Raw genomic sequence first — 18,497 nt, forward strand, 5'->3', positions numbered from 1 at the left:
ATCAGGTGTGCATAATTATTAGGCAACTTCCTTTCCTTTGGCAAAATGGTTCAAAATAAGGACTTGACAGGCTCAGAAAAGTCAAAAATAGTGAGATATCTTGCAGAGGGATGCAGCACTCTTAAAATTGCAAAGCTTCTGAAGCGTGATCATCGAACAATCAAGCGTTTCATTCAAAATAGTCAACAGGGTCGCAAGAAGCGTGTGGAAAAACCAAGGTGCAAAATAACTGCCCATGAACTGAGAAAAGTCAAGCGTGCAGCTGCCAAGATGCCACTTGCCACCAGTTTGGCCATATTTCAGAGCTGCAACATCACTGGAGTGCCCAAAAGCACAAGGTGTGCAATTCTCAGAGACATGGCCAAGGTAAGAAAGGCTGAAAGACGACCACCACTGAACAAGACACACAAGCTGAAACGTCAAGACTGGGCCAAGAAATATCTCAAGACTGATTTTTCTAAGGTTTTATGGACTGATGAAATGAGAGTGAGTCTTGATGGGCCAGATGGATGGATTGGTAAAGGGCAGAGAGCTCCAGTCCGACTCAGACGCCAGCAAGGTGGAGGTGAAGTACTGGTTTGGGCTGGTATCATCAAAGATGAGCTTGTGGGGCCTTTTTGGGTTGAGGATGGAGTCAAGCTCAACTCCCAGTCCTACTGCCAGTTTCTGGAAGACACCTTCTTCAAGCAGTTGTACAGGAAGAAGTCTGCAAGGTAAGAAAAACATGATTTTCATGCAGGACAATGCTCCATCACACGCGTCCAAGTACTCCACAACGTGGCTGGCAAGAAAGGGTATAAAAGAAGAAAATCTAATGACATGGCCTCCTTGTTCACCTGATCTGAACCCCATTGAGAACCTGTGGTCCATCATCAAATGTGAGATTTACAAGGAGGGAAAACAGTACACCTCTCTGAACAGTGTCTGGGAGGCAGTGGTTGCTGCTGCACGCAATGTTGATGGTGAACAGATCAAAACACTGACAGAATCCATGGATGGCAGGCTTTTGAGTGTCCTTGCAAAGAAAGGTGGCTATATTGGTCACTGATTTGTTTTTGTTTTGTTTTTAAATGTCAGAAATGTATATTTGTGAATGTTGAGATGTTATATTGGTTTCACTGGTAAAAATAAATAATTGAAATGGGTATATATTTGTTTTTTGTTAAGTTGCCTGTATTATGTACAGTAATAGTCACCTGCACACACACATATCCCCCTAAAATAGCTAAAACTAAAAACAAACTAAAAACTACTTCCAAAAATATTCAGCTTTGATATTAATGAGTTTTTTGGGTTCATTGAGAACATGGTTGTTGTTCAATAATAAAATTAATCCTCAAAAATACAACTTGCCTAATAATTCTGCACTCCCTGTATATACAATAAATAAATAAAATATGACATGTCGCCACATCCGAAAAGTCCAAACTATTAAAATATTAAAAAAAAAATCTTATATGTGGTGAATGTGGTAAAAGAAATAAAATAAAAACTGCGCGATTCGCCATTTTTTTTTTAGTCACCTTGTCCTCCCAAAAAATAGGATAGGACTGTTCGATTATGGGCTGGATGTCCCATAAAATGCAAAATGCACGGTGCTTTTTTTGGCGTTTTTTTTTTTTCCGTGTGGTATTGAACGGTATTGAGTATTGCAGTACTTTTTTATGGTTTCGAAACTAAAATTTTGGTATCGAAACAACCCTAGTAATAACTTTGGCTTCAGATGTTTCGCTCATCCCTAGTCGTAACCATGGAAATGAGTAATATATAATGTGGTGGAAAAATGAATCCAGCCAGCAAAGAGGGCGATATGGACAATCACAATACATTAGTAAGTGCTTTGTATTAGATTTTTCTACATAATAATGCTATTTGCTGAAGAGAGGGTAGCTAGTTGTTTCAGATTGCGTTCAGAATAAGCTGCCTGTGTGTATACGAGAGTGATAAATCTACCCCATAGTGTTATCTCCCTGCGCCAGTTTTCTGGAGGAAAATAAATCGCAATCCCAGCATTTGCGACTTTTTAAATGCCACTTGACACAATTTTTTGCCAGTGTATGATATCTGACATTTTTAGCAATGTCCTTCTGCAGGCTTCAATTGTTATTCTCAGTTGTCTCTGAACTGGTAGGGGAAACTAGCTGAAAAGATGTCTGCCCATAGACTACACATAGAGACAGCAGTTTCTGCTGCACTCAGAATCACCATGATGGACATTATAGATAGGTACTGAGTAGTAAAGATGTGAATAAAGCACTTGGGGTGATATCTAACACATACGCATTCAATAGCTGTTGGCCGAAGGCTCTCTCCCAACTCCTTTGGCTTAACCATACACTTACACGTTCGGCTCAGCTGTGTTTTATAGAGGAAAGCATAGAAAACCAGTGCCAGACAGCTCTGACGGCATATCTGCCAGGAGAAGAAAAGGATTGGGCAAAATATTAATTAGGCCTGCATCCGTGTGTGTCCCAACATTATCTGTCGTGGGACAGTCCAGGAGCTCCCCACACATACATTAGTGTGCTGGCCAAAATGTCCATTCTCAATGGGTTGGCCCAAGAAAAGACTAATGTATATGGCAAGCTTTAGATGTTGAATCATCCTTTTGTCCCTCTGTGTCACTGTGCTTCTCGCTCCCCTTTCCCTCTCCAAAGAATTCTATGGGAGGATGGAATCGGATCTTTCAGTGAGCAGGCAGCCTGTCATGGTTTAACAAGACAGAATTCAGAGTAAATGTTTAGGAAAGGGAGGGAACTGATTACTGGAGATCAAGGCATTGTTCTGTGATAAGGTATATGACAATGTTTCTTATATTCACCTGTTCTATTTTAAATCTTTTTTTTGCAGATAACCTCTTTGTTTTTAATGGACACTATGTAATACCTCAATTACCCTGTGGGGGCACTGCAGGAAAATTAAACACTTGTTACTAGACTAATTGCTGTGGGTTTTAGTTGCAGGAGACTCAGCTTATTGCGGGGAAACCTTTCTAACAAAGAATGTTGTTCCCCAGTTTATGTTCATGTTTTTTCCTTAAAAAACAGATGCAGCTGTATTTTTGGTCAGTAGCACTTCTGCACTCACAGATGGGAAAATAATAACGTAATACAAGGAATCTGATTTACAAGTAATGGAGGTATTTTATGGAGCTGGAAGTACCCCTTGTGTCTAACAGACAGAATATAAAGTTCCATCACTGGTTATTTTAACCCTGCTTTCACACCTGAGCGTTTCCCAAACGCGCGTCAAACGCGCGTTTTTGACGCGCGTTTCTGACGCGCGTTTTTGTAATAGTAAACGCGCGTTTGACGCGCGTTTGTGTCATTGACTGCAGTGTCCTATGGCCACAAACGCGCGTCAAAACGGCCCAAAGAAGCTCAAGTACTTGTTTGAGCGTTGGGCGTTTTACAGCGCGATCGTACGCGCTGTAAAACGCCCAGGTGAGAACCATTCCCATAGGGAAGCATTGCTTTTCATGTGTTGAGCGTTTTACAGCGCGTTTGAACGCGCTGTAAAACGCTCAGGTGGGAACTTAGGGTAAATCCTATGACATTTCTTAAAATGCAGCGCTTTGCTCTGTGCGGAAGGTGACAGGACATCAGTACTTCTCATGATATCCGATTAATGTTTTACTTCACAAATGTGAGATGGTAGAGTGTGATTCTATAATTACTCTTAATTATTAACTATTATGGGGTGTGTGAGCCATTAACCTGCCTCGCTGTAAAATAAGTATGATGTGTGTTAAGGAACTGATAGATATACAGAAAGATAGATATGAGTCATATGGTAGATGGATAGATATGAGAGCGATAGATAGCTATTAGATAGATAGTATAAGAAATAGATAGATAGATATGAACTAGATAGATAGATAGATAGATATGAGATGGATATAAGATAGATAGATAGATAGATAGATATGAGATGGATATAAGATAGATAGATAGATAGATAGATATGAGATGGATCGATATGAGAGAGAGATAGATATGAACTAGGTAGATAAGGGACAGATAGCTGTATGAGAGAGGTATGGAATAGATAGATATTAGATGCATATTTCGTATATGGATATGAGATAGATATAGACAGACCTATATATAACAGATATTAGACAGACAATGGGATATATAGATATATCTATCTATGTCATAAATATAGATCTAATATCTGTTATGTATAGGTCTGTCTATATCTATCTCATATCCATATACGAAATATCCATCTAATATCTATCTATTCCATACCTATCTCTCTCATACCTAACAGCTATCTGTCCCTTATCTACCTAGTTCATATCTATCTCTCTCATATTTATCTCTCTCTCTCATATCTATCTCATATCTACAGGTGAAACTCGAAAAATTAGAATATCGTGCAAAGTTCATTTATTTCAGTAATGCAACTTAAAAGGTGAAACTAACATATGAGAGACTCATTACATGCAAAGCGAGATATTTCAAGCCTTTATTTGTTATAATTTGGATGATTATGGCTTACAGCTTATGACACCGCAAAGTCACAATTTTGAGGTCCCCTTTGCTCAGGGGGTACGGATTAATTAGCTGACTAGAGTCTGACACTGTGAGCCTAGAATATTGAACCTTTTCACAAAATTCTAATTTTAAGCTGCATTAATGCAATTCCTTTTAATATGCATTACTGAAATAAACTTTTGCACAATATTCTAATTTTTCGAGTTTCACCTATATCTATCTCATATCTATCTATCTAATCTAATATCTATCTATCTTGTATCTATCCATCTCAGATGGATAGATATGAGATGGATAGATATGAGATGGATAGATATTTCATATATGGATATGAGATAGATATAGACAGACCTATATATAACAGATATTAGACAGACAGTGGGATAGATAGATATGAGATAGATCTTAGACAAACAGACTTGTCCACATGCCAAAGTATTTTCATTTAAATATGGTCCTGGGTGAAAGGGTGGGGATCCTCTCAGGCCACATTGTTCTTATAGATCTCTGTTGGCTGCCAGTTAATCGTTAGAATAGTATTTAGTTGTATTTTGGGTCTTATGACCATTTCGCAAATGACTGCGTGTACCTGTACAAAACAAAGACCTTAGGACCCATATCTGAAGCCATCCTACTAGGAGGGGACTTCTACACCTTAGCACATGCTGTAGAACAAAGCCTAAACTGTGCTGGTAGTTCTGTCTGTTATGTCTGCGCCGTGATCTAAATCTCTCTGTTCTCTTCAAGGAGCAGCAGAGAGAACTTGAATCATCCTATGAACAAAGACTGACTGAGAAGGATCTGGTTGTTGATAGCCTAAAATCAGCATTGCACAATGAAGAAATCAAGTGCGCAGAACTGCAAGAGAGAATATATGCGGCTGAGAAATCTGTCGATGAACTGCGAGAACAATTAACCCAGAAGAGCCTGGAAATAAATAGTCTCTTCGAAGAGCTAAACACTTCCAAACAAAGAGAGAGGAGATCCTCAGACGAAATCAAGCAGTTAATGGGCACTGTGGAAGACCTTCAGAAAAAGCATCATAAAGACAATCAGTCGGAGGCAGACCTCGTTCAGCGAATGGAATCGGAGACACAAAGAAAACTGGAGCAGCTTCAGGCTGAGCTAGACGAGATGTACGGCCAGCAGATTGTTCAAATGAAGCAGGAGCTGGTCAAGCAGCACACATTAGAGATCGAGAAGCTTCTTGAGCGGCACAGGCAAGAACTGGACAACATCTCTAGCCAGACAACCACCAACGTGACCAGTGAACGAATCAATGAACTTAATGCTGTCATTAGAGAGTTAAATGCCAAGCTCCTACAGTCGGATGAGCAGAAGAAGAAAATGAGAGAAGAATTAGCCAAGACACTGGAGGTTGTCTCATCGGAGAAATCCCACCTGCAAAATCAAATTGAAGATCTTCTACAGGACCTCACTTTTGCCAGGGAACAGATCCACAAAGCCAAACAAAGCCTTACCGATAAGGAAAACAAACTCAATGAAGCCAACAGTTTCTTGACCACTGTTGACAGCCTCAAGGCAGAACTGATTGCCGTCAAGGAATTTACCAAAGAATTAGAATCTAAACATGAAGCTGAGGTAACGAATTACAAAATTAAGTTAGAAATGTTAGAAAGGGAGAAGGATGCGGTGCTAGGTAGGATGGCGGAGTCCCAAGAGGCAGAGTTAGAGAAACTTAGGACATATTTCTTATTTAGTCATGAAGAGGAACTCTCAAAACTTCGAGAAGAGTTAAATCTGGAGCATAAAACAAATATTGAGAACCTGAAGGATAAGTTAGAAATACAATATAAAAAACAGATGGATCAGATGCAGCGTGAAACGACTGAGACCATCACTGCCATGCAGGCAGAAAAAGATTGCTTGGTAACCAAACAGAATACTTTAATGCTTGAAATTTCCATGCTGAAGGACTCTCCGCCATTTGTCCATGATCCAAAGTCAGAAGAAATGATGATTCAGATTAATGAACTGCAGAAAGAGTTGGAGTGTTTGAGAAGAGAGGAGAAAGAGAAGGGAAGTATTGAGCAAGAGGTTCAAGTCTTACAGCTTAGAATCGAAGTGCTTGAGAAAGAGGTGGAAGATAAAGATGCTCTCAAGAAAAAAATAGCTGTTCTAGAGGTTGATAATAGGCTCCTTAAGGAAGAAAATGATGCCTTACAGAATATGAAAAAAGACTGTAACACTGAAAACTATGAGAACCTCAGTAAAGTAGCCAATTTAGACCTAAAAAATCAGATTGAAGTCCTCTCTTTGGAAAATATATGCCTGAGGAACTTGGAGCTCCAGCTGAGAGAAGAGATTGAACACCAGAAGAACACATTTTCTTTCGCTGAAAAGAACTTTGAGGTCAACTATCATGAACTTAAAGATAAGTATACCTTCCTGGTGAAGGAGAAGAATCAATTAGAAGATAGTAGATCAAAGCTGGAAGAAGAGTTTAGATTAAGGTTCAGAGCTTTAAATGATGAACTTGCAAACTTAAAGGGGGCTAAAATAGTAGAGTCCCAAGTAGGTCCTTCTAAATCAATCAAGGCTGACGGACTCGATGTTGGAGAAGTTGTTGAGAAAGATACAACAGAGTTAATGGAAAAACTAGAGATTGCCCAACGGGATAAGCATGAACTGTCTCTGAAACTTTCCAGTCTTTCAGAGGAATTACAATTAAAACAAAATGAAATTAACCAGTTAAAGGAAAAGGTGAAATCCTTAGGTTTTAAAAGGGATCATGGTATGTTCGAGGATGAATCATGCATGAAACACAAAGAGAATGTCCCAAAACCTGTCAGCAACCATGTTCTAGTGTCAAATGATGGTGTTGACACTCATGTATTAGAAGAAAGTATCTGTCCAATTGAAACTCCCCACTTACATGGATCTCCTGAAATTACTTATTTGCAAAAGGAAATTCAGGATGTTTTAATGGAAAAACAATCCCTTTTACAAAGGTTGCATGAGTTGACTGGAAAACTCGAAGCCGAAACTTCCTTGGTGGAAAGCGCACAACTGGAAAAAGATGATCTTCAACGAAAAGTGGAAACAGTCATCCAGGAACAGGTAGGTGGACTATCCACAATTATGGAATAGATCATTGTTTTTAAGAATCATTCATGAACTGTTTGGTTGCCCATAGAGTCTCTAATTATCCGGTCAATCAGACCCATTTTTAAATTAGACTAAAAATGCAGCAATTTTTTATTAGTACATTTACTAATGTTGAAATAGTCTAACTTTTATATAATTGTAGCCAACTTATGACCAAGGTATATCTTTTGACAGCCATGCATTGAGTGACGTCTCATTGACAGAGATTCTACTTCTGATTTCATGGCACGTGTGACAAACATTGAGGTCATGTACATTCAGTGGAGCTGTACATCAGTTGTATAGAAGTTGCAATTTTTTTTACAATAATTTGGGACTTTTACCTCTTTTACGCCACACTGACCATTTTTCGGACAAATGGGCGTGGCATGGGAGGGCTAAGCAGAATTGGGTGTGGCCCCGCTAATTTACACCAGGAAGGGGCACAAATTATAGCTTAACTCTACACCAGCTAATACCTGGCATGCAGAGCTTGAGATGTTCCTTAAAAAGAGGCTCCTCTGACTACAGCACAAAGCAGATCAAGACCGGTGGATGAGTCTTCATAAATCCCCCCCCCCCCCATTGCTAGACGCATAGAATCCTTTTAAATCTTAAAAAAAAAATATGAAAATAAGAAAAAAAAAAATCCATGACAAATGGTAAGAGAAACTTTTTGTCCATTAAAGTACATCTAAATAGATGTCCAAAATTCCTAGTCTTGGCCTTTTTTACTGCTATCTCACGTGGCTTTCCCGATCGATAGATTTCAGGTCTCTGCATTGAAGTAATTGTTTCTGTGACTCGGCTGAATCCATTTACATCCACAATTTCAGTTCCTGCAAACCGAAATACAAGAGAAAGAAATTCCAACTTGCTGGTTGTTTTTCTTTCATGTCACACAGCAGATTTAGACGGGTTTCCGCCAACCATAACAAGGCCGTGATACTTGGATCTCCCTCGGAACTAAACTAAGGTCACCCTTCATCTCCGACCTAAGTTATGTTCTCTAGATACAGCGGCGTTATGATGTCTGAAATCAGCCTAATGTTAGAGGGTCACCGTCATAGAGATATATGAAAGGTTTTGATCGATGGGGATCTGAGTGCTGAGACCCCTAACGATCGCTGGAGAGATGAGAGAGAGGAACTTGCATATAGCGCTCTCTCTTTGTTGCAGGAGACAAAATCAAGACGGGGCTTATTGAGTCCTCCTGTCCTGCAGCAAAGACGGAGAGCATGATGTGCCAGTGCTTCTCTCGCCTCGCTCTAGTGATGGGGGTCTCAGTGCACAGATCTCCCTCCTTTCATATCTCTTTATAACACATCAAAAGTTTTATGAAAACACAGGCCCTAGAGTCTGTGGTACCTAAAAAAGAAAAAAAATCATACTCACTTGCTCCCCCCCAACTCCATTCTGGCACCCTAGCTCAATTTTGAGATTTTCAGTCTTTAGCCTCTTGTACGGAAACAATCACATGGCAATGACTGACCTCAGCGGTGATAAGTCCTCACACAGCATGTGGCCCAGCAGTGACGTACCACTTGGGGCCAGTCATTGGCTGGAGCGGTGCAAGTGACCCGGTCTGATCCCCGACCGGGGTCCGGGAAAAATTTATTGTATCTACATATAAACTTAAAATGGTCCTCAAATAAGGAGCCTAAAAGGGATTTTTTTTTCTTTACAATTTAATTTTAGTTTTATTATTACATGTAAATCCGTAGAAGAGAAATAGCGTGTTTTATTTTTTTTACGTGATAGTTGTTTTTCAAAAGTTTCCTTGTGGGCGGTCATTTTGGAGGCACGCGCTCCTTCCTTTATCTGTATAGGCCGTGCTGCATTGTGTGTGTACTTTATTGCAATTCAATGTCAATAGACTAAATTCTAATCTGTCCCAGTCTACACAGCAAAGCTGAAAAGTGAGCTGCAGAACACTGGAAATGTCAGCTTATTTTAAAGCTAAATTTAAAGGGGTTTTCTAAGATTTAAATAGCGATGTCCTATCCTCAGAATTAGGCCAGGGCTACATAGCGACAAAAGGGGCACAACTAAATTTTTTTAATGATAGTCAATGGTGTCGCACTGCGAGGCGACAGTCATGCAGAAATCCAACTTGTCATGTCGCATGTCGCAGTGCAACACCATTGACTATCATTATAAAAAAAAAAAACGTTGCGTGACTTTTCTGCGACATAATGTGTAGCCCTAGCCTAAGTCATGTATATCTGATCTGTAATGATCGGACTCAATGATGAGCTGTTTGAAGAGGCCACTGTGCTCATATGAGCGCCATGGACTCCTGTGGCATCACATGGTGAATGGCCCTGGGCTGCAGTGCCAAGCACAGCCGCCATCCGATTTACGGCGGATGATATGAAGAGGCAGACAGGCGATTATCATCATGAGTCAACCCCCTGACAACCAGAAGCTGATCCTGAGGATAGGTCATACATATCTAACCCCTTTAAGGATATTCTTTTAGTATGTATAGTCACATAAAAATGAAAAAACATGGCCGCCACTATAAGCTGATTTTGATTGGGATAGCCATGGCCAGCCAGCAGCGGCAGTCTATATAATACAAGGGTCCGCTAGAACATGAGTTTCTCATACTGGGCAGCTCTCCATTCTAACTTATAGAAGGGGTCCTGAGCAGAGACCCTTCTCTGATGTCATTATGCTCCAATAAGTCCTATGATCATGCATTTTTTTTTTCATGATACAACCCCTTTAAGGACATATTTATAATTTTTTTTTTTTTAACCAAATCCCCCTTAATATAGAGTATTATATTATGCAGAAGGTTTCTGTGATGATGCATTCTACCTGCCTGTCTGTATTGTGCAGGCTGATCTGCTGCTGCAGCTGGAGGCACAACGTATCAGCCTTACCCAGATCCACAAAGCTCACCTGGAGCTGATCGGTGAGAGCCTGCGAGCTGAGAAAGAGCAGGAGCTGCGCAGCCTGAGAGATTCCCTGCTCGCCTCTCAGGAACAGAAGATTCAGGAGCTGCAAGAGCTGCATCAGCAAGAATTGCAGAAGTGTCAGCCGCAGACAGGTAATCGTGTGTTCGCTCGGCACCGTCAGGCTTTCTTTTACACGCTAATAGAATTTTTTTGGACCATTAGACCTCCTGGAATATCAGACGCAATAAAAGGAAAAATAGACTTAAAACTAGAGAAGAAATCTGGGAAATTTGATCACCTGCCAAAATTTGTATTAGGACTCATGCACACAACCGTATGCCCTCCGAGACATACAGTCCGTGAGCGGGCCATATGTCCCGGAGCGGCATACATTGTGCGCACGGGAGCGCACGGGAGCGCACAGCATCATAGGAGCGCACAGCATCACAACCTATGATGCTATGCGCGCCCGTGCGCACGATGTATGCCGCTACTGGACATATGGCCCGCTCACGGACCGTATGTCTCGGAGGGCATACGGTTGTGTGCATGAGCCCTTACACTGCTGTATTTCCCACATAGCGCATAAAAGAGCCTTGAATACCTTAATTCAGATCCCTAATTCAGCCTCCATTTTCTTATATAAGGGAAATTCATCCTTCTGCAGAACACAGGCAAAGCAATTTTAAAAGATTTGCGCATCTTTACATACATTCAGTAAAATGAAACTGCAGACAACAGTCCTGGGGAGAGTGACGCATTTTATCCCTAGTGGTCAATAGTATTAAAGGGGTTAATGCCAGCTTTTTTTGCGGTTTAAGGTAGTGAAGGAGTTAACTCCAATGACCATGATGGTCTAGGCTAGTGGAGGGGTTAATGCCAACCCTTCTCGGTGGTCTACGGTTGAAGATGAATTATTCCTATCTTCCCTGCTTGTCTGCACTCAGGGGTGCCTTTCCGCTGACTGAGGCGAAAATTGAAAAAGCGCCCTTCCCCCCTCCATACCAAATTCTCAACCTAACCCCTTCCCTCCTAACATTACGTATATCACTACAGAACATACAGGGTAATACAGCGCCCCATACCTCTGACATCCAGTGACGTCTCTTTGATGTAGATGTTCTCTTTCCTCATCTTCTCCTTTCAGACCTTCAGACCAGACACCATTTTTCAGCCATTTCTCGTCTCTGCAGTTTGACAAACAAAATCTTAGTTTACAACTTTTCTATCATCCTCCCATCTTCTGGACAAATCATCCTAGCACCCCCAATACTGTGCCGCTGTGCTCCCCAATACTATACTGCAGAAACAGATGAACCCCCTGATAGTAGTAGTACCATGCAGATGGTGCCCTTCAATAATTATTGGCACACAGTGCCCTAAAATAACTGCGCCCAGCAAATAGTACCCCTGACACTAATAGTGTAAACATAACGTCCCCCAAAAATAATAGTGGTAAGCTGATACTGTGCCAGGTGCCCCCACAGTAATAGTGCTCCCAAAAGTCCCACCAATAGTAATAATTCTCTGCTAGAGCACACATGGTAGTAGTAGTGCTCCTACAGTGCCCCCAACATGTCCCCACTGTGCCCCAGAACTAATAATAATGCTAGTAATCATGTTCCCCATAGACCCTCAGTAGTAATAAAGCCCATCATAATGCCCCCCCAGTAGTAATAATTCTCCTTATAATATGACAGTACAAATAATGCCCCCTTATAACGTGTGCCAGTGTAAAAAAATACCCCTTTTTAATGCCCCCAGTTGAGCTAATCATGTTCCCCATAGACCCTCAGTAGTAATAGTGCCCCCATAACGTGCCAGTATAAAAAATACCCCAATATAGTGCCCCCAGCAAATGCCCCCATAGTGCTCCTCTCCCCCTTTCCTCCTAGTGCCCCCATGCCCCCATAATGTATCAGTATAAAATGCCCCTATATAGTGCCCCAGTAGATGCCCTCAGTGTCTCCCATAATTTGCAAGTATAAAATACCCCTTCTTAGTGTCCCCCGTAGATGATCCCATTGTGTTCCTCTCCCCCCTTCCCCATAGTACCCACCATAATGTGTCCCAATATAAAATACCCCTATACAGAGCCCCCCATATAAAATACCCCTTCTTTGTTGCCTCAGTAGGTGCCCCCATAGTGTTCCTCTCCCCCCTTCCGCATAGTACCACCCATATAAAATACCCCTTCTTTGTGGCCTCAGTAGATGCCCCCATAGTCCCCCCCCAATAATGTGCCAGTGAGAAGTGCCCCCCAATAATATGCCAGTAAGAAGTGCCCCCATAGATGCCCCTTAATAATGTGCCAGTAAGAAGTGCCCCCCAATCATGTGCCAGTAAGAAGTGCCTCCCATAGATCCCCCCAATAATGTGCCAATAAGAAGTGCCCCCCTCCATATAGGTGCCCCCCAATCATGTGCCAGTAAGAAGTGCCCCCATAGCACTCCTCTCCTGTATTTTACCATATATATATATATATATATAAATAAATAAATAAAACTCTTATACTTACCTCAATCAGGCTGGCAGCGATGGCTCAGGCAGGGGACGACGACTGATGTCACCGGGGGGAGCTGATGGCACTGAGGGGAGTGAATGATGGCAGGGGGGCTGATGAGTTTTTATAGAAAACTTTCTTTTAGTTTGTTTTTTCTTTTTAGAGTACTCGATTAATCGTTGGATTAATCGGTAGACTACTTGATTACTAAAATAATCAATAGCTGCAGCCCTAACAGATACCCTTGTGTTTGAGGGTAGTGGAGCGATTAATGCCAGCTATCCTTCAGGTCTAGGATAGTGGTGTGATTAATGGCAGCTTCCCTGGTGGTCTAGGGTTGTGGAAGGGTTTATCCTACCTTCCTTGGTAGTGTAGGGTAGTGGTTATTAATGTGAGGGGGTGGAGGTGTTATTGCCAGCTACCCTGGTTTTCAATGGTTATGGATGTATTTATGCCAGCTGCTCTGGTGGTCTAGGGCTGTGTCAAGCTCAATGCTACCTTCCTTTTAGTGGTTTAGGATTATGAAGGGGTTAATGCTAGCCTCCTTCGTGTCAAGAGTCGTGGAGAGATTAATGCCACCTTCTGTGGAGGTCCAGCTGCTCTGGTGGTCTAGGGCTGTGTCAAGCTCCGTGCTACCTTCCCTGGTGGAAGGGTAAATCCTACCTTGGTGGTGTAGGGTAGTGGTTGTTAATGTGAGGAGGTGGAGGTGTTATTGCCAGATTCCCTGGTTTTCTTTGGTTATGGATGTATTTATGCCAACTACTCTGGTGCTCTAGGTGTCAAGCTCAATGCTACCTTTCCTGGTGGTCTGGGGTTGTGGAGGGGTTAATGCTAGTCGTGGAGAGATTAATGCCGGCTTCTGTGGAGGTCTAGGATAGAGGAAGGGTTATTGCCAAATCAAAAAGTACTGATGTATTAAATTAAAATTGTGTATGAAAAGTATAACCATAACAACCACCGGACCCAGCTGTCAGCTCTGTAGAGCAGGAAGGAAAATGAAAAATCCTTGAGTCCCAGGTTGTTGGCTGGTTACCCGCTACAGAGAGGCAGATGTAGAGTGGAGGACTGTGTGCAAAGATTTACCAAAGATTCTCCCTTCTGTTGACCTTGACGTTGCTGGTAGGTGGAGGTGGACATGTCTACACGGCTTCCATGTACTTGTCAGTGTATTGCTGCACGTTTTATGCAGGTACTAAGTTAACAAGTACCTCCTCACCTCTGCAGCTGTAGGTTTACTTATCTTTTGTGTTTTAATCAGCAATATTTTATAAATAGAACTTTATTTTTCTTTCTTGATTTTTTCTTTTCATTTTTCATTCCCCCCCCCCCCCCCCATGGTTTTAATTTTATGTTTTGGATGTGTTTATATAACATGGCCTGAGGCTAATACTGATTTAAGTTTGGAATCTTTCTAAATTTACCTGCATTTCCAGAAGGTGAAACGTGCCAGAGCCTTACAGACATGCTGATGAAGAGGATCCACAAAGAATGTCATCATATAAATCAGGTTAGATTTCCATGTGTGACGTACATCGGGGAAGACTTAAGGCTGTATTACACCGACAGTTTATCTGACAGATTTTCTGACCAGTCATTGGTCAGATGGCTGTTTACACACACAGATCTTTTGTTGTACACACCAACTATTGCTCTGATTGGACAGAAATTGGTCAGATAATCTGTTGGTGTAATACAGCCCTTATACAGTCCTCAAAAGTTTAAGACCACTTGAAAAATGGCAAAAAATCATATTTAGCATGGCTGGATCTTAACAAGGTTCCAAGTAGATCTTCAACATGCAACAAGAAGAAATGGGAGTGAGACAAAACATTTTTTGAGCATTCAATTTAATGAAAACAGCGAATAAACTGAAACAGGCTGTCTTTCAGCTGATCAAAAGTTTAGGACCACACCTCCAAAAAAAAAACGAAACCCCCCAAAACAGAAATCCAACTTCCAAACATGAACTCAGCAATGAGTAGCTCCGCCGTTATTGTTGATCACTTCAAAAATTCGTTTCGGCATGATTGATGCAAGCGTTTCCATGAGGTGAGTGGGAACATTTCTCCAAGTGGTGAAGACGGCCGCACGAAGGCCATCTACTGTCTGGAACTGTTGTCCATTTTTGTAAACTTCCCTTGCCATCCATCCCCAAAGGTTCTCAATTGGATTTAGATCAGGGGAACACGCAGGATGGGCCAAAAGAATGATGTTATTCTCCTGGAAGACGTCCCTTGTCCTGCGGGCATTGTGTACTGTAGCGTTGTCCTGTTGAAAAACCCAGTCGTTACCACACAGACGAGGGCCCTCAGTCATGAGGAATGCTCTCTGCAACATCTGGACATAGCCAGCGGCCGTTTGACGCCCCTGCACTTCCTGAAGCTCCATTGTTCCACTGAAGGAAAAAGCACCCCAGACCATTGTGGCGCCCCCTCCACTGTGGCACATAGAAAACATCTCAGGTGTAATCTGCTTGTCATGCCAGTAAAGTTGGAAACCATCAGGACCATAAGGTTACATTTTTTCTCATCAGAGAATAAAACTTTCTTCCACCTTTGAATGTCCCATGTTTTGTGCTCTCTTGCAAAGTCCAAACGAGCAGTTCTGTGGCGTTCAAGGAGACGAGGTCTTTGAAGAAGTTTTTTGTTTTTGAAGCCCTTCAGTCTGATGGTTATGGGGCTGCAGTCAGCACCAGTAGGGGCCTTAATTTGGGTCGAGGATTGTCCAGTGTCTTGACGGACAGCCAATTGGATGCTTCGGCTCAGTGCTGATGAATTTTTTTTGGGTCTTCCACTTGACTTTTTTGTTCCATAATCCTCAGGATCATTTAAGAAATTCCAAATGACTGTCTTACTGCGTCCCACCTCAGCAGCGATGGCGCGCTGTGAGAGACCCTGCTTATGCAGTTCAACAACCCAACCACGTTCAAAAAGGGAGAGTGCCTTTTTTGCCTTTGCCATCACAACGTGTGACTACCTGACAGAAAATGACAATGAATCCACATCTTTGCACAGATTTGGCCTTTTAAAGGCATGTGGTCCTAAAATTTGGATCAGCTGAAAAACAGCCTGTTTCAGTTTAATCGTTATTTTCAATTAATTGAATGCTCAAAAAATGTTTTGTCTCACTCTCATTTCTTCTTGTTGCATGTTGAAGCTCTACTTGGAACCTTGTTATCATCCAACCATGCTAAATAGGATTTTTTGCCATTTTTCAAGTGGTCTTAAACTTTTGATCAGGACTGTATTAACTGCTTCATTACCAGAGTGTTTAACCCCCTTTCCTTACCAGGCCAATTTAAAATTTTTCCAAGACCCGGGACCCCCACCAGTCAGCTGTTTGAGAAGGCACCAGTGCTCCTGTGAGCGATGCAGTCTTCTCTCCGCTCACCAAGCACAGCGCCGTACATTGTATAGCAGCTGTGCTTGGTATCGCACTCAGCCCCATCGACTTCTATGGGGCCAAGCTGCGTCTGGGCTTCGTGACCAATTAATGTGACGTCACGTGGCCTAGGAAAAGGTGAGAGAAGTGCACGGCGCTACTGCAAGCACAGCTACCTTCTCAAACAGCTGATCGGTGGTGTCCCGGGTGTCGGACCCCCACCAATCAGAGGAAATGTTGAGGAAAGTACTTACTGGGCTCTCTGCTGAGGCTTGCAGTGCTGGTCATTAGTACAGATGGATGAGGGTTCAGTTCCCCTAGATCTGTTTGATTAGAATTGAGCTGTCTGTGTGTATGTGTGTATATATATATATATATATATAAAAGGTTCTCTCTCAGAACCTTTCTCAAGCCAAGTGACTGATATATATATATATATATATATATATAAACAACAACTATATATTATTAACCCTTGGCGCTATCTGGTCCTTCTGAACCTAGTTCCCACGCCATTCTGTAGGCAGAATTTCTTTACCCTACCCCTGGATACATACGTCCTATAGTGTAAGCGGAATCCTGGCACTACTGCTAGATACCGCACTCCCTGTAGCTTACCCTCCTTCTATAGGCGGAGTATTTACACTACCACTGAATTCCATGAGTCCTGTCACATTCCCTTCCCTCCTTAGGCGGAATATGTGCTCTCACCACTGGACCCTGTACATTCTGTAGCATTTCCCTCCTTCCATAGGCGGAGTACTTGCACTACCACTGGCTGCTGTACAGCCTGTAGCATAGGCAGAGTAATTGTCCTTGCACTGGATACCGTACAGCCTGTAGCATTACCCTCCTACCTTAGAAGGAGTAATTGCACTTCTACTGGGTACTGTATGGCCCGTAGCATTATCCTCTTTCCATGGGCAGAGTAATCCTCTATCGACGGAGTGTTTACATCCTGTTGGTTCCTATACGTCCGGTAGCATTGCCCTCTTTCCATGGGCGGAATATTTATGCCACCACTGGATACCGTACTTCCGGTAGCATTACCCTCCTTCCAGAGGCATCGTAGTTGCACTACCACTGGATCCTATGCTTTCGGTAGCATTACCCTCCTTCCTTAGACGGAGTAATTGCACTTCCACCGTATACTATACGTCCTGTTGCATTGCTCCCTATGCAGGCGGAGTGATTACACTAATGCTGGATGGATATCATCTGTCCTGTCGGTTTCCCCCTTATATCGGTGGTTTAGTTGCACCGCAGCCGCATACTGTAGATCCCGTAGCATTATCCTGCTTCTATAGAGTAATTGCACTATCACTGGATCCTGGACAGACTGTCGCATTACCCTCCTTCCTTAGGCGGAGTATTGCACTTCCACTGGATATCATACGTCCGGTTGCATTAACCCCTTCCGCAGGTGGAGTAATTACGGTCATACTGGATATCATCTGTCCTGTCTGCTTTTCCCCTTCTATTGGGGTATTAGTTGCACCACAATTGCGTGCTCGAGATCCCTTTAGCATTACCCTCCCCCATTGACTGAGTAGTTGCACAACCAGTGGACCCTGTACATCTTTTCGGTTCCCCTCTTTCCGTCAGCGGAGTAATTCTACTACCACTGGAAACTGTTCTTCCTATTACATTATCCTCCTTTCTTGGGTGGAGTAATTGCTTCAACATTGTCTACCGCGACTACTCAAATTTTTTCTTGTTGCACAGCATCCCCTTCCATGGGTGGTCTATTGGCTATACACTGTACCTAAAATCGCCTTATCCCCCCGTCATAGGTGGTATTTTGGCACTACTGCTGGATACTGTGACTGCTTCACACTACCCCCTTCCTCAGTCTTAGTTTGGCTTGGTGTCTGGCGCCTACGTGGCAGCCTCTGTCTTACAGGTCGCCCTGTAGCTCTAACCTTTCCTCGTGCCTGGAGTCCCTGTGAGGGGCAATCTCATTTGGTTGATTGTCATTGGCACGCCCGGCGTCCGCACTCCTTCCCTAGATGGAACGTGCCCTGATTGCCAGTTTTCTTCCTTCAGGTGGAGTGTTGCGCTAGCACCAATTCTTGGTGGCTATTGCTGTTGTCCTCA

At 42.5% G+C, this 18,497-nt stretch overlaps 1 protein-coding gene across 10 annotated transcripts in view; it reads left to right on the plus strand.

Moving 5' to 3' along the window:
• The window catches only part of AKAP9 (A-kinase anchoring protein 9), a 241,452-nt gene that overhangs the window by 75,957 nt on the left and 146,998 nt on the right, over positions 1–18,497 (plus strand). For 8 of the 10 annotated variants that reach the window (XM_044292951.1, XM_044292944.1, XM_044292945.1 and 5 more), the window contains 3 exons: positions 5,250–7,583; positions 10,458–10,668; positions 14,453–14,526. In XM_044292951.1, the coding sequence (XP_044148886.1) occupies positions 5,250–7,583; positions 10,458–10,668; positions 14,453–14,526 (2,619 nt within the window). The remainder of the gene's footprint in view (positions 1–5,249; positions 7,584–10,457; positions 10,669–14,452; positions 14,527–18,497) is intronic. The other 2 variants (XM_044292946.1, XM_044292953.1) reach the window with 1 other exon arrangement.

Source organism: Bufo gargarizans, chromosome 5, assembly GCF_014858855.1.
Source record: "Bufo gargarizans isolate SCDJY-AF-19 chromosome 5, ASM1485885v1, whole genome shotgun sequence".
NCBI classification, from domain to species: Eukaryota; Metazoa; Chordata; class Amphibia; order Anura; family Bufonidae; genus Bufo; species Bufo gargarizans.